Source organism: Periophthalmus magnuspinnatus, chromosome 7, assembly GCF_009829125.3.
Source record: "Periophthalmus magnuspinnatus isolate fPerMag1 chromosome 7, fPerMag1.2.pri, whole genome shotgun sequence".
Classification (NCBI taxonomy): domain Eukaryota; kingdom Metazoa; phylum Chordata; class Actinopteri; order Gobiiformes; family Gobiidae; genus Periophthalmus; species Periophthalmus magnuspinnatus.
The window spans coordinates 4,123,402-4,140,049 of record NC_047132.1 but is presented as its reverse complement, the minus strand read 5'-3'; the positions used below and the strand labels follow the sequence as shown (position 1 = coordinate 4,140,049).

The following is a 16,648-nucleotide window of genomic DNA, read 5'->3' as shown; positions in this document are numbered from 1 at the left end:
TTTGACTGAACTGTCCCCGGGTCTGGGAAGGGCATGGGTGGGCTTGGGGGGGTGGGGGGTCGGACACTGCAGCTACGGTCTGGGCCTGGAGGGCGTCTTGTCTCGGTTAGTTACAGTGACTGGACGTGACACCAGAGGAGTTCCATGTCCTACATTTGGAGCAGCAACAACCCAACGATTCAAATACAGACCGCTCACATCATCAGACATCATTCAGAAATCACACAGGACGGATAACACATAATATAGGTTCAATGGGTGGTATGCTACTGGCCACAGATTTATATGATTAACAGGGCAGACAAAATGGCTACTGTTAAGATGATGGTTTAGTCCTAGTCCAAGTGTTGATTAAGTCTTGGTTTAGTCCTGGTTTAGTCCTTTTGGTTTAGCCTTAATTTAGATTAAATCATTTTATTTATATCTCATGCATTTCGTTCTTGCATGTTTAACTCCTATTTTGGACTCAGTTTTAATTTAAATTCAGTTTAGTCCTTATGTATAATCTTGATTCAACCACTCCAAAGACACATTTCACTCACAGTCCATTTACACCATATGTGAGGGTTTGCTATACATTGCTGCCGTCTTGCTTCACACTGGTGTGGAGACGCGCCTTTGGTGTGAGCAGCTGTGCGGGCAGAAGGCTGCGGCTCTGTCAGATGGAGACCAACTTGTGAAGCCTGTCACACAGGACAGACTGCAGCGAGCACCACGGGGACCAGCGCACGGACGCTTACTGGATTTATTATTATAGTCTATTGTCTTGGTTTGATCCCGGTTTAGTGCTGGTGTAAACATGGTTTGGTCCTGCTCTAGTTGTCATTTAAACATTAGATGCACTTTGGTGTACACTGTGCAAAGTCCAATTTCGCCTTTGACAGTTTTAAATAGGCGTATGCTTCTTCCTCTGTGCGTCTCTCCTCACGCTAAACCAATTTGCCTCGTGCGCCATTTAATCTGCTGTGACACGCGCGCGGACACGTCATAATTTGGTGCTGCGCGAGGCGGAGAAGTCTCCTCCACGGACAAGATTACGCACGGGATGAAAAGCGCAGTGCAAGATTCTTGAATCGTTTGCTGAATGTAGATGAGAGGACAACGCCCTGTTTTAAACTGATTAGACTATTCGTCAGAATGATCTACTGTTGAAAATAAAACAAAAATGCTAAAGTGCTAATTGATGCTTATATAAAACAGGCCCACGTGATGGTTTGGCTTGGTCTAATTAGCAGTTTTCGGGATTCTTTTAGGCTTTAGATTTTTTTTTTTTTTTTATAGACTCCAGTCTGTAAAAACGTTTATGGAAAATGGTCCATTACGCTTTATTATTTAAAAATTGTCATAAAGGCCTGCTTTTCCCTTCCGTTATCTTAATTACACAATACAGAAATGGTGTGATGCCGTTTGAAAAGCAGCGTGTATCTGACAGTTGTCGTGATTCGGTGCGCGCGGGGAAGGGAAACCAAACCGGGATCACGGCGCATGCAGCGGTTTCATTTTAGCCCTGCGCCGGAGGACAGACAAAGTGAAAGCGCATATTTCCACGCTCGGCCTGATCTCTCTCCAGCTGCTGTGTGCGTGCGCGCGTGCAGCAGGCCTTGTAGTGAGCGCGTGTCAGAGGGTGCGTGCGCAGGAGTAGGCTCGTATCCCTCCAGGCGGCCGCAGATCCCTCCTCCCCCCACGTGAATGCGCGCAAAAACCCCGGGCTCGAGCAAATGTCACATGCACTCGCACATCCAAACAGCGGCACGCGATGGATGCGCGCGGACACTCCAGTGATCTCTGAGACTGATGAGACTCTGAGACTGACTTTTCAAAAAGAATGACACTAATGTAAGCAAAATCAAACTAAACTGGCAACACTGCAGTTTAGATGTGATTTTGGAACCTACAATTTTTTGTAAAACAATAATTCGGCACCATTTTTGTTCTAACTGAAAAGCGTAAAAGTTGAATTTTGAATTCACGGCCTGAATAGCGATTCGTGACTATGGACTTAATTTGAACAACTGTAAATAAAAAGTCACTGCAGTTATAGGCCGTTTTAAAGTGTACATTAAAGTGTATATTCAGACACCGATGTCCGTATCTCTTAAGTCCTTGTAGAGTTTTATTATGGATCTCTATGGATGGGTTTGCTTCATACGGCTCCGTCAGCTCGGTTGCCGTGGAGACAGTTTTGGGTCTAAAAAGTACAAAGAAAAGGATTAACTCTCCCTTTAACGTGCGCGTAAAACCGAGCACAGGCGTCACGTGCGGCTGTGTGTGTGTGTGTGTGTGTGTGTGTGTAGGGGTGTGTGGGGGTGTGTGTGTGTGTGTGTGTGCGCGCGCGCGTGTAGGACAGAGATAGGCACGAGCTAATTTCCCGCGCTATAGGCCTTTCACGAGGCGCGTGAGAGGGGCGTAATCTCTGATAGTCGCCATGGAGACGGTAATTGAACAGACAGAGAGCGAGTTTGGAGGAAAATGGGTTTATCCACACAGTGGGATGGGAATGGGGAAGTGTTCTTTAAAATGTAATATAGCCTATTAAATATAGATCTATTGTTTTATGACCACTAGAATAAGGCAAACTATAGAAATAAAACGGGATTAATTTACCAGTTGGAAAACACAAAACACAAATAGATTGCAGAAGGCCTACACAGCTATTTGGGTTGTCTAGTTTCTTAATTCGGTCAATAAACAAGTTAAATAGACAAATGTTCTTGGTTTAGTTGACCCCATTCACAAAAACATGCACAACAATAGGCGGCCAAGATTTTGCACCATGGACCTGACAGGTTGTTCTGGGCATTGGGTCAAATGCAGAGGACACATTTCTGTGTGGGAAAAGAAGAAAGTCATTCAGAAATTTAATTTTAAAAGACACAACTTATTCTGGTATGGTGTGGTCTGGTGTGGCATGGTAAACGTTTATTTCCACAGGGATAATGCACAACAATACACAAACCAAGACAAAAGGATGAAGGAAAAATGAATTTATGAATGGTGGAGCGTACCACCTGGTTGTTAGCACTTAGCAGGAGAAAGGCAGGTGACAGGCCAAATTACAGGTCAAATCTGTGGCGAGACAAGTCGTTTGTAGTAAAAAACAAACAAACAAACAAACAAAAAAAACAAAACATCCATAATGAAATGATTTATCCTTGTCACACTGTGAAACATTCCAGGCAAAATATTAACATCTTAATGGAGGCAAGTGGACGGACCCTCGACCAGAAATACAAAGAACACCTTTAAATTTACAATGATTTTTTTTTTTTTTTTTTTTTTTTTTTTTATTTTTTTTTGTAACAAAACAAATCGCAAAGAAAACACATTTGTTTTACTTAAAAAAAAAAACAAAAAAAAAAAACAAACAAACACAAATTCAACATTACTTGTTGTGCGTAACATAGCAGCTTATTAATATTAATCAGCCTATACTGCTTGAATTTAATCATATTTATTACTGCGGGTCCTTTCCACACTCTCAGGTCTGCACTATCACTGAAGCATCACTTTGGAACATCCTCAATGCACAAAAACTCCATGAGCAGACACAGAGGGGAGGAATAACCCGGGCGGACAGCGCTGACATCTCCGAGGCGCTGCACAGGTGAAACCTTTGCTCTCGCGCTCTCCCGCTGTGCGTCACGTGCCTCCCTCTTTCCTCAGCAATGATCGGGAGCGCGCTTTCCTCCAGGCGCGTGCATGTCTCCCTGTCCTGGCGCGCGCGATCCCTGTCGCAGAAATTCTATCGCTCGAGCTGTCACCGACGGAATAGAACGACCAGTGGAAAAAAAAAAATGGACTTTTCATATTTTTAGCGATTAAAACAAGGATTTTATTATTTATTTTTACTTTTTAGTCCAAATTGCGGTTGAGGAGCGGTTGGAGGATTAATATGGAAGAGACAAGCAAGAAAAGCGGGTGAGAATTGGATTTTTTCTGGAGAGGCCCAAAGAGGAGGTTCACACGTCGACGAGCAGGGAGGCAGCGATGACTTCTGCTTGGCATTTTTAGAAATATTAAAAACGAAAACGACACATTTTCACGCTTTAATCACCGATTTCATTCGCTTACACGCAAGAGGACAAAATGGCACACCTAATCCGCCACAAAATCACCAATAAAATCACCAACACGGTCCACACGGTGTCCCACAAGTCGCAGGCCAAGGTCAGCGGAGTGTTCGCTCGGTTGGGGTTCCAGGCGGCCACGGACGAGGAGGGACTGGGCTTTGCGGAGTGCGACGACCTGGACTATGACTACAGACAGGGCATGCAGATGGACGTGATGCAGCGGGAGGACTCGGGGCACACGGAGGACGGCGGCGAGGATGGAGACATAGACGGGGACAGTCACTACCAGCGCGACGGCACCGGGCCACGAGGCACGCTCAAGAGCAGCGGCTCTCTGGAGGAGGTCAAGCCCAAGATAACGTCCTGGGAGGCGGGATGGAACGTCACCAATGCTATCCAGGTATAAGGCTGTCAATCAAAGTCAATTTAGGGGAGGAACTTGCACGCGTAATGGGAAATGTGATATATATATATATATATATATATATATATATATATATATATATATATATATATATATATATATATATATATATATATATATATATATATATATATATATGTGTGTGTGTGTGTGTGTGTGTGTGTGTGTGTGTGTGTGTGTGTGTCATTTTCGTGTACTTTGTCTTGGTTTCTCTTATATTTCCCTCTTAATCTGAGTCCTGGTATTAAACTTAAATACCAATAACGGCCCTACCCGCTCCTCCCTACCCTTTCTCCCAGCGCCTTCTCCCGGGCCTGGATCCGGGCCTTGACGTTAACATCCTCCGCTGTGGAGTCAGCAGGTCACGTGGCACTGACGGTCCACCTGTCACAGACGTCAGCGCGCACGAGCTTCACTCTGGGCCCGAGGCTTCAGAAAGAGTCACCTTCACTTTTTACGCACGAGCTTTTAACGCCATATATACACTAGACTTTAAATATACAAAAGAATTCATAACGCGTAATAGCCTATATTTTCTGATATTTTTTATTCAAAACGTTTAAATAACAGAAGCACGTCCATGGGGCCTCTACAGCAGGCCTGACATCCGCTGTGTTAAACAATGCGTTTGAAGAGTCGCCTGTTCTGCTGGCCAATATATATTCACAATATTTTTGGTTTAAATTGATAAATGTTAATCAACCATGTACTGCTTTAACTGTGAATAACACATTCTGTCTTATCACCGTGCGTAAATCGTGCATTCATCCACCATAACGTTTAAATTTAATCTAAAACTCAACAGTTGCAGAGGATGAGACTTACACAAATAGAAGTGAATCTAGTGCATTACATTGTCAACCACGTTTATCTCGTGTAAAACGCGAGCCAAATTATAGGATCATGCAACGTGAAGTAACGCGTGTCTCATATGAATAGATACATTAGCATGCTTATTGTTTATTTTAGATTTATTTTATTTTTTCATTTATTGTCCATTGTGTGTCCGACAGCTCACTGCCTCATATTGAACCATCTCCTTATATAATCCAGCCTATTTTGTTCCAGCCAGAGCCAAGGAACAGAAAAAGCAAGCAAGACAAAAAAAAACAAAAAAAAAACAAAACAAACAACCAACGTTTTAACGTTTAAAAATACACTTATTTAATAAAAATTCGACATTCATTTAGAATGGTTAAGCACACATCAAATATTCCATCACACAAACTCTCGTAGCACTATACAGCCCCTAAATGTTTGCACTATCTTAAACAAATGGAATTATCGGACCTTTTCACGCTTTAATTGTGAATCTTAAATCAACGCATTTAAATTCAAATGAAATTCAAATCTTTTTATCTCGACGCCACAGAGCTGGGCCCACGTGACACATCCTCGCGCACGCCACGCACACGCCGCGCGCGCTCCATGTTGGCTCTTTCTTAATCGATACAGTGGAGTTTCATCTGGTCAAACGCGTGTCACATTTTGGTCGAAGCTTTGATGCGCGTGTTCTGTGTTGGGAGCGCGCGCACGAGGCCTGGATGCGTCAAATGGCGAGAGAAGAGGAGAGAGAAGAAAAAGAGGAGCCTCACGAGGAGCAGGGGGCTTGCAGCTCACGATTGTCACCGTTTTAGAGCGAAATGGAAGTGGATTTGATGTTGCGTAAGAAGGAGGGAAGGAGACTAGGTGATAAGGAAAGGAAATGAGGATTAAGGAGGTATAGGAAGGGAGGATGGTGGATTATGGCACACTCAGTCAGGAAAAAGCAAGTAAACTGGGCAAAATGAAAGTAAGAGAAAGTAAAAGATAATGTAATTGATATCAAAAGACGAAGCTAAAATCTGTCAACTGGACAAATGGATGTTGTCTTTTACTATGGATCAGACCTGGACGACTGAGGGTTTACACAGATACAATATAATTGATCATTTTAGGAAGGCGATTTCCTTTTTCTATCATTTGGCCCGATCCTTTCTGAATATCAGAGCAGAATATGATTTGGTATATATGCAAGTCACTCCAGGACAGGATGTTCACAGCAGACACAATTCTTTAGAGTGCACAGATACAAAAAGGTTAGGCTTTCTGAACATTTTAATAGACCTATTGTAAAATAGAATGTTGGGATTCATAACATTATGAGTTTACTTTTTTTAAAGTGACAAAAGTTGTGTAAGGAACAGTGGTGATCTAACAGCAGGTGTGCTGTCCAAATCCTGACATTTAAAGGGGACCACTTGTGCAAATCGAACTTTATGAGCTTTCAACCATGTTATAACGGTGTTCCCTCATCATTGGTTGTACTTTGATTGATTCATGCATATTTGAATAATCCTGTATTTGAGACTTGAGTGATCAGAAAATGTCTGTTTTACACCTAACCCCTATTGGCCCGGCCAATATCTGCTGGATTAGCAAGACAGGCGCTGAGAAGAAGTTCCTGGAGAACATCTCAGGTCATTATCTGGAGTGTTGTAGTGCTTAGGGAGGATGAAAGGATGATTAAAAGCACCAAAAAGTAGAACTAAACACTATATTACCATTACCTTTTTTGCAGTTTTGGTGAAAACCTGGTAAATTTGTAGCTTTCTGGTCAAAAACAGAGTGTGCTGCCTTCAGTGGCAACATCATGCTGCTGCATTTATCCCCCCCCCCCCCCCCCCCTCCCTTTTTTCTTACATCCTTCAGCAATTTCCTGCTTAGTAGCTCTATCTGAAATGTGGTTGTGAGTGGAGTTGTGTTACCCCTTTTTACCAATGCCATAAAACTTGCAGTTTTACGGTCTCCCCTCTGTCCCTACAGGGCATGTTCGTGCTGGGCCTGCCCTACGCCATCCTTCACGGGGGCTACCTGGGCCTCTTCCTCATCATCTTCGCTGCAGTGGTCTGCTGCTACACGGGCAAGATCCTGATTGCCTGCCTGTACGAGGAGAACGAGGATGGCATCAAGGTGCGCGTGCGGGACTCTTATGTGGACATCGCCAACGCGTGCTGCGCCCCCCGCTTCCCCACACTGGGCGGCCATGTAGTCAATGTGGCCCAGCTCATCGAACTGGTCATGACCTGCATCCTCTATGTGGTGGTGAGCGGAAACCTCATGTACAACAGCTTCCCGGGTTTTCCTGTGTCTCAGAAGGCCTGGTCGGTCGTAGCCACTGCCGCCCTGCTCCCTTGCGCATTCCTCAAGAACCTCAAAGCCGTGTCCAAGTTCAGCCTCCTCTGCACCCTGGCTCATTTCGTCATCAACATCCTGGTCATCGCCTACTGCCTGTCCCGTGCTCGAGAGTGGGCCTGGGAGAAGGTCAAGTTCTACATCGACGTCAAGAAGTTCCCCATCTCCATCGGGATCATTGTCTTCAGCTACACCTCGCAGATCTTCTTGCCGTCGCTGGAGGGCAACATGCAGAGGCCCAGTGAGTTCCACTGTATGATGGACTGGACCCACATCGCTGCTTGTGTCTTGAAAGGTCTGTTCGCATTGGTGGCGTACCTCACGTGGGCCGATGCCACCAAAGAAGTCATCACGGACAACCTCCCATACTCCATCCGCGCGGTAGTCAATCTCTTCCTGGTAGCTAAAGCTCTATTGTCCTATCCGTTGCCGTTTTTTGCCGCTGTGGAGGTCCTGGAGAAATCGCTCTTCCAGGACGGAGGTAGGGCCCTGTTCCCAGACTGCTACGGCCCTAACGGGCAACTCAAAACCTGGGGACTCGGACTAAGGGTGGCCCTGGTAGTCTTCACGCTGCTCATGGCGGTTTTTGTCCCACACTTCGCCCTCCTGATGGGGCTGACCGGGAGCTTGACCGGAGCGGGGTTGGCCTTCCTTCTCCCCAGCCTCTTCCACCTCAAGCTGCAGTGGAGGAACCTTCTCTGGCACCACGTTTTTTTCGACGTTGCAATCTTTTTCGTGGGAGGAATTTGTGCAATCTCCGGACTCATACACTCCATTGAAGGGCTGATTGAGGCGTTCAAGTACGATCTTCCAGACTAAAAAAAAGTGTTGAAAATTAACATGTCATCATCATATATCATCAAGAGGAAATATTTGTGTGAATTGTACATCTTTTTATTTTGCCTTCGTGATAATGTGCAATAATGGGACTCTAAAAATCATAGTATCGTAGTACAAAGTATTTGCTGAGGAAGTGCATGAGGCCGTGGCTTTGTGCGCGTGTGTACAGTGTGTGTAGTGTTTTCTCTGGAGATAAAGTCTGTGTTAAACTGTGGACATATCAGAGGAGACATGACAGGTGAAAGAGCCACTTGAGGTACTCTGTCTGCACAGGGCTCAGGCTGCAGCATGGACAGTTACTACGGCTACACGGGACGGACAACATGTGAAATTTAACTATGCACCAGTTCTAAGCACCATACTGTGTCTCTAAGAGGACAAATGTGACATACAATACTACAGGACATTCATACAGGTTATTTTGGAGGTTTTAGATGTCAGGTGTCCTTCCTGACACAACCAGCCACATGGTGTGGGGAGTTTTCTCCTAATGTCCTGTATCATAAGACAGCTCCCATTCAATCAAAGTGAAGAAATCACAGGTTGTTTTGGCAATTACTATTGAGCCAGATGACCTTCTTGGGGCAACTACAAACATAAATGTCCAAAGTGGGCTAGTGGGGTGAAGTGTTGTGCCAAACAAAAATTGATGTTTTTCTGGTAAAATCATCATAGTGTCAATACACAATAAAATTGTGCTGTAATTATTGTTAGCAGATTATCTTTTGAAGAGTTGGAGCTATTTTAGCATTCAGAAAAGAGTGCTTAAGAAAATCTATAAAGGTATGTAGGTTTATAAAAGGATATGTATAAGATAAAGTGTATATACTGTAAGTTGAGAAGACATATGGTATTTTAGAGGTTTATAAATGTTTTCATAAACAATACTTTCTGCCTACTTGACTATTAATAATCACATTTTCACAATCACAAGAACTGAGAAAACTGTCCCCCAAAATTCACTCTCACAGTTCCTCACAGCCAGGTCTTGGAGGTATACAGGCCATCATGAGGGGTCATCTTACAGCAGGGGGAAGCCAGATGTTGCTGTTCCTTACCTGGAGTTTGAGCCCTGTGCACCTCTTTACAAATCTCTTTATTTTGTGTCAGATCTTGGTCCTGTTGGGTTTCTGTGTTTCAAGTGTTACAGATGTTGGATGAACTTTTTCAGTGAAGCAGTGGGTCCTACTTGTGTTTTTATGATGAAAACAGTTTGTCTGATAATATACTCCTCCTCTTGAAGTTGTTCAATGTGATTTCAATGGATCTAATCATGGTGTGTGAGAAAAAGACTATTTGTTGAATTAAGAGATAAATAAATCAAATATTTTATGGCCAGTGATTCAAATGTGTTTCTTGCTGCTTCCACAACTCTTGAAGGTAACTTTTGGGCTTTAAAGGTACACAGTGTAACTTCTCCCACTTGCTTGTCTGCTTGTTATGATTTTTCCTAGAATATTCCACAATATACCATCCACAGTATGCTTATCTCCATTAATACAAGCAGGTGACATCAGATCTGTGGAGAGGTGACCCTGCTTACAGTTTATTGAAGGCATATGTTAAGCTATAAAACACCTGTAATTGAATAAATGCAAAATAGATAAGTTTAATGTCACAGTTTGTAACATTCCAGGTAAATAAGTAACATCTTCACAGAAACAAGCCCCGAACCAGAAAAGTTACACAGTGCATCTTTAAGCTTCAAACGATAATTATAATTTCCTCATTACACTAAGGACATAAAATGAACACTTTTAGAATTTAGTCTTCTAATTTGCAGCAATTTTTAAGTTCAAATCAACTTAGCCTTTTTGTAACTCTACTGTCAAAAACAAATGGGGTTGTAACCAGCAGAGGGCGCCAGACACTAAATCTAAGTGCATGGCCAATGGCTGCAAGAGCGCGAAAAGCCTCAAAAGTGTGTCCTTTTTGGTTCAGTCTCACTTCCCTTGTCTTTAAAGATTGTAGGTATTTGAATAGAACAGAAGGAGGAACAGAGAAATGGACAAGATCCGCTTTTTAGAGATTTGAACAAAGATATGCACTAAGTATGAAGGGTCATTTTACACCCAAGTTCAAGTGATAATGCCCGTGCCACAACATGATGCATATTATCTCATATTAGTATCTGTATTAACCCCATGAGACAGTGGGGGCGGAGGACCTCACCAGGAAAGTCTTAATGCTATAGATACTTTAGCAAATGAGATTTATGTACTCTGTCTTATCTAGGCTGGCTTCCAGATGAATAATTTCAACATAACATTGATTTAGACCTACTCAATATAAATAGGACCATGTCTTTATTATAGTGTGATTAACCTCTGCACTGACATCAAGAAAACATTAACCCCTTAGCATTCCGGGTCATTTTGGTGAAATTGCCTTTGTTCTGACCTCTCCAAATTAAAATAATCACCATTATTGAACCCTCAGTAGTAAATGCACAAGTTTGGGGTCTTTGTAAAGGTAACACCCTATAGTTTTACCCACAGGTGTCAGAATCACTGTAAGTTTGTCTGCTGAGCATTTATACACTTTGGAACACACGTCAAACTTTTTTTTTTCTCATACTTGCCAAAAAAAATTTGTGAAAATGAAGGTGTAGAAAGCTGCAGTAGGGAGCTGGGGACAAAAATACACGATACCTCAACTGACAAGATTGTTGACCACCTACATTTCAAATTTGAGGTCAATACCTATAAAAATGAGAGTTTTACAATCATTTTATCATCAGTAAGTCCAGGCCTCTCCAAACCTATCCCAATGAAGACATTTGGAGAACGTTTGGAAAAAGAGCAATAACTTTTGAATGTTTCAACCCACAGACATCAGTGAGGGCTCTACTGAAAGCTCACACTGAGAGGAATCTGTATCTGCACACCCAGCTGCTCTATTACTGTACATTTATATATCATATCAAAACACAATATAAAATGTATATTTATATATAAAATACAGTCAAAACAAGTGCTATGGGTCAAAATAAATATATATTTACAAACCACACACTGCAAACAATCAACAAACACACACATACTTCAAAATGTAAACAAACACACACTGGAAACTAAGAACACAGTGTACATGATTGTACAGTGAGACAGTCATTCTGCAACAGTGGCTCAGTGGTTAGAGCTTTGGTCCCGCAACCCGAAGGTTGGAGGATGGAGTCCCACTCAGACCAATTTCTGTCACTGTGTCCTTAGGCAAGACACTTCACCCAAGTGCGTGTGCGTGATGATTGGTAGTGGTCGGGGGGCGCAGATTGCCATTAGCTAATGCTAAAGATTACACATGATACACATTTGACATGTATGTGTGGATATATGTGTGTGTGGATATATGTGTGTGTGGATATGTAGGGGTGGATATACGTGTGTGTGGATATGTATGTGTGGATATGTATGTGTGGATATATGTGTGTGTGAATATGTGTGTGGATATATGTGCGTGGATATGTGTGTGTGGATATATGTGTGTGTGAATATGTGTGTGGATATATGTGTGTGGATATGTGTATGTGGATATGTGTGCGTAGATATGTGTGGATATGTGTGTGGATATGTGTGTGGATATGTATATGTGGATATGTGTGTGTGGATATGGTTGGATGTGTGTGTGTGTGTGTGTGTGAATGTATGTGTGTGTGTGGGATTGGCGAGGGACAATGTGGTATATTGTACAAACACATTTCACCAAACAGATCATTATATTTACGCAGAGGAGCAAACCACGCCCGTTTTGTCATAATTAGAGACAGACAGACATGAGACATGAATGATAAACCCTCAGGACGGGAGGAGCGGGGCCCCTTACAGCTGCTGGGTCCTACGCAATTGGCGGAGCAGCGAAGATCCGGCTCTGAACCAGACAGAGCCTAACCATGAACTCTTGTAATATACTGGTGTTATGAAAATGTATCTCAAACTAGTTTAAAAACGGTACAGAGCAACTGACTGATAGACGTTACTTAATTAGCACATACAAAGAAATTCAGGGCTTTTAGCCCTGTTTTCCTGTTTTTATGCGCGCCATTTTGAAGGCTCTTAAAGTTTTATTTGAGTTTGTTTTTATTTTTGGCAGTTCTAAATGATGTTCTGAATTATGAAGAATGGATAAAGAGCTGATAGTGATGAGCTGAATAAACACTATAACATCTTGTCTTGCGGATTTTCTAAAGCTCAGCCCTTTTTCAGTTTCTATTCACGGGATGAAAAAGTTTTTTTGTTTCAAGTCGGGTAAGTTTCATTAGTGACTAAACTAGGAAGTGCCTCTGGCGAAACCACACAGCAACACAACAGCCTGACAGAGGAGAAACGCACACGCAGCAGCACGGTCATCTTATAGACTACAACTGCAACATGCATGTATGCATCTTATTTATATGCTCTTATATTCTGACAGGATAAAGATAGAACAAGCAGCTTAAATGAAGAGTTCCGATTTAACAACTTCCTTCAAACTGTCCTACACTGCTAAATTCTTTCTGGTCAATTTGTGGTGATTTCAAGTATGAAAGTAGCAGTAGGAAGTAGTAGTAGTTGTAGTAAAAGTAATAGTAAAGTTGTATTTGGTAAAAGTAAAAGTAATAGTAAAGTCGTATTTGGTAGTAATAGTGGTGTTGGCAATATCTGTAAATAGTACTCATTATGTTAATTTTTACTTGAGCAAATACTTCTCTGTCATTTCAAATCTATGATATATTAAAAGGAAAAGATTATTATGAATGTAACAATAGTAAATGGCCATGGTCCAATTATAGTATAAAGTTTGACCATCTCCATGACACTGAGTCTAAAAATGTTTAAATATATTGTCCTAACATAAAAAAAAAAAAAAATAAATAAAAAAAAAACCTCTCTAAAGATGCTGTACATTGTCCTGTGGTCACTCGCTCTGGTCTCATGCATCTGTGGAGAAAACCCTGCAATCCAACTGGCTCTGACTGATAAAGGCCTTCAGACAGGTAAGCCTTTCTCACATATACAATAACTTCATCATGAAAAACAATGGCTGGCATTAACATGGACTTTTTAACATATGTCAATACACTGTTATGTTCTGAATATTGCACATTTCTTCATTAAGATGGATAACCCCTTAATATCATGTTGCTTTGGAGGGTGAATACTTAGCTCCATTATATTATAGTGTTAAAAACACGCTCATTAGCTTAATGTTTGTTCCACACTCACTTACCACAACACAAATGCAGTGTTTTCTAATTATATAACTAATGCTGTGCAGTTTGGAGCCTAAATGACATGATTAAATACCAATCTGTGTGTAGAAAACTGCTCTTGCATCTCTCTCTGAAAAAAAATGTGTCAGTTTGTATAATGGCAACCATTGTTGGTGATTATTATGATTACACTAATTATTGTCTTCCATTTTTATTATGATTAGCAGTATACATGTTGTTTTGTCTCACTCCCAAACAGGGAGCCAGTGTTTCTGATGAGGATACAATATCATAAGATTGAAAAAGTTATATATAGTCCCTTCAAAACTTCCTTCTTCCTGTGCTTTTCAGTGCGACACTTTGCAGCAGGAGTGATTCAGGATAAATTGGATCAAATGGAGCTTACCGATGTGAGGGGCCACGTCATGGGCATTCACTACACTCTGTCTGGGTAAGGCCATGTTCTATGTAGGAAGGGCCAAAAATAGTCTCATTATCAACAAGTACTCAAGCAGAAGTAACATGCTACACAGGAGGCAGACAACGTATAAGAGGGAAAAATAAACACATTTTAGGAAGCTGCATAAGAACATATCAAGATCTGTGAGTAGAGAAAGAGGATATGAAGTTAGAGGGTCAGATGGAGCAGAGAATACAGAGGAGAGGGTCAGATGGAGCAGAGGATACAGAGGGGAGGGTCAGATGGAGTAGAGGAGAGGGTCAGCTGGAGTAGAGGAGAGGGTCAGATGGAGCAGAGGAGAGGGTCAGATGGGGCAGAGGAGAGGGTCAGATGGGGCAGAGGATACAGAGGAGAGGGTCATATGGAGCAGAGGAGAGGGTCAGATGGGGTAGAGGAGTGGGTCAGATGGAGCAGAGGAGAGGGTCAGATGGAGCAGAGGAGAGGGTCAGATGGGGCAGAGGAGTGGGTCAGATGGAGCAGAGGATGCAGAGGCGGGTCAAATGGTGATATAATTAATAGTATGATTAACAACTGTAAATGGCCCACTGCCACAACAACACATTCTCTTTCAGAGTTGAGAGTGAATCCGACTGTTATTCTATGTGTGTGCTTCAGTATGCATATAACCAAGTTGGACTTCCCGGAACCCGAGGTGCACTTCAGTCCTCCAGTATCTGGACTGGACCTGTCTGTGAGTGGACTCAGTATGGCCCTGACCGGGGACTGGAGCACACACCTGGGGGCCATGTGAGTGCACTATTATAGGATGGACCACTAGAATTTAATATGTTTGGATAGCACAGTAAATATATAATATATGTATTTTAGAGGGACATTGCTGAATAGGGTTTTCTAGGAGTTGCATTCACATTCTAGATGGAGGGCAGGGGCCTACAGAACTCTATGGGACATACAGATAGAAGATAGAAGATACCATTTAATAAATAGGGAAAACTGGCTCTTGTCCCCATGACTGTATCACAGTCTAGAAACCACTTATTGAGTAATTGGTCATGTGGTGATTCTTCCTCCTTTTAATTTTCATTTGATTTAATTTACAGTTGATTTGCATTTTCATCAAAATGTAATATTACTTCAACTTTGTTGATAGAAGCTTAAGACACTTGAGATACTTCAGGAGTTTTTTAAGAAAAAAGAGGAGATATTGTTGAATTTCAATTCATTGTTTTATTGTGTGTTCACATTGACTCTTGTGGTAAATATTCTGAATCATTCTGAATCAGGAACTATCTCAGTGGTCAAGTGTTTCAGAGCACATCTTATGACCAAAATATCATCATACATGTCTAGGTTAAAGTTATGCTTTTTATTCTGTCAAATATCAGCTTCTTATTTGAAGCTTAGCCTTTGGAGGATCCGCTGGAGGGAGTGTGTCTGGAACGTGAAGTCTAAGCCTTTCTGCTCAGATCATTCACACCTATAACAAACATTTAGGTGGGAGCTAGACTAGACATCATAGTCCCTGTGGCTGATTTTGAACCATTTTGAACAGGGTCAACTAAAAAAGGGGCGTGGCAAAAGTAAAATGATAAACTTCTCTAAAATTCACTAAAATTCACTAAAAATAAAAGAAAAGTAGAAAATATAGGCAAGAAATGATTAATTATATTAATTATGACATCTAATGCTGTTAATTATATTCTCTAGGGGTTGGATCTCTTCTAGGCCTTTATATGGTTAGGTTTGTTCTATATTTCATGTGTTATTAAATACTTTTCACACGCACTTTACAATCAGCTCTTGTCATTACTGTTTTATCTGCACAATGTCATAGACCTCTTTCCTTGTCCTTGTGTGCAGTCATGATGGAGGGACATTTGACATGGCCATATTTGACCTGTCCCTGCGTTCTTTCCTGGGCTTGGACAGGGACAGCTCGGGACATCCCTCTGTGTCCTCTGTGTACTGTGAGGTGGACATACAGACAGTGAACATGCAGTTCTATGGAGGGGCCAGGTACACACACGTTTGTAAATGACCAAACTGTCAAAGAGATCGTCACCAGTTCATCTACATGCTGCCTCGATGTGTTACCCACTAGATTTCTAAAGTCTGTGCTCAACAGTTTGTTGTCACCACTCACTTGCATACTTAACATCTGAAATATTCTCAAGAGCTTTGAAAACTGTGGTTATCAAGCCTCTTCTAAAGAAGAGCAGGCTTGAGGCCTTAGTGCTGAACAATTCCTGACCAATCTCAAATCTGCCGTTTTTACGCAAAGTCCTTGAAAAAGTTGTTTACCAACAGCTTATTGAAATGAACAAGTCCTATGATGTTTTCCAGTCAGGTTTTAGACCCCACCACAGCACTGAGACTGCTCTTATCAAGGTGACAAATGACATTCGACTGAACACTGATGCAGGCAAATCTCAGTCTTGATCCTGTTATATCTGAGTGCTGCCTTTGACACTGTGAATCATGGGATCCTCTTACAGAGACTAGAGGACTGGGAGGGCATATGTGGTACGACA

At 42.0% G+C, this 16,648-nt stretch overlaps 2 protein-coding genes across 2 annotated transcripts; both read left to right on the top strand.

Annotated features, from left to right (window-relative positions):
• The first annotated feature begins 3,843 nt into the window (after positions 1-3,843).
• Positions 3,844-8,976, top strand: LOC117373866 (vesicular inhibitory amino acid transporter-like). Its single transcript, XM_033969987.2, has 3 exons — positions 3,844-4,470; positions 7,300-8,891; positions 8,943-8,976. Exons 1-2 carry the CDS (start codon positions 4,087-4,089, stop codon positions 8,485-8,487), a joined length of 1,572 nt encoding a protein of 523 aa, XP_033825878.1. The 5' UTR covers positions 3,844-4,086; the 3' UTR covers positions 8,488-8,891; positions 8,943-8,976.
• Positions 8,977-12,828: 3,852 nt separating this feature from the next.
• Positions 12,829-16,222, top strand: LOC117373850 (lipopolysaccharide-binding protein-like). The gene is made up of 5 exons (XM_033969969.2): positions 12,829-12,881; positions 13,381-13,480; positions 14,048-14,147; positions 14,772-14,903; positions 15,978-16,222. The coding sequence occupies exons 1-5, from the start codon at positions 12,876-12,878 to the stop codon at positions 16,153-16,155; spliced, it is 516 nt and encodes a 171-aa protein (XP_033825860.2). The 5' UTR covers positions 12,829-12,875; the 3' UTR covers positions 16,156-16,222.
• The last annotated feature ends 426 nt before the right edge of the window (positions 16,223-16,648 follow it).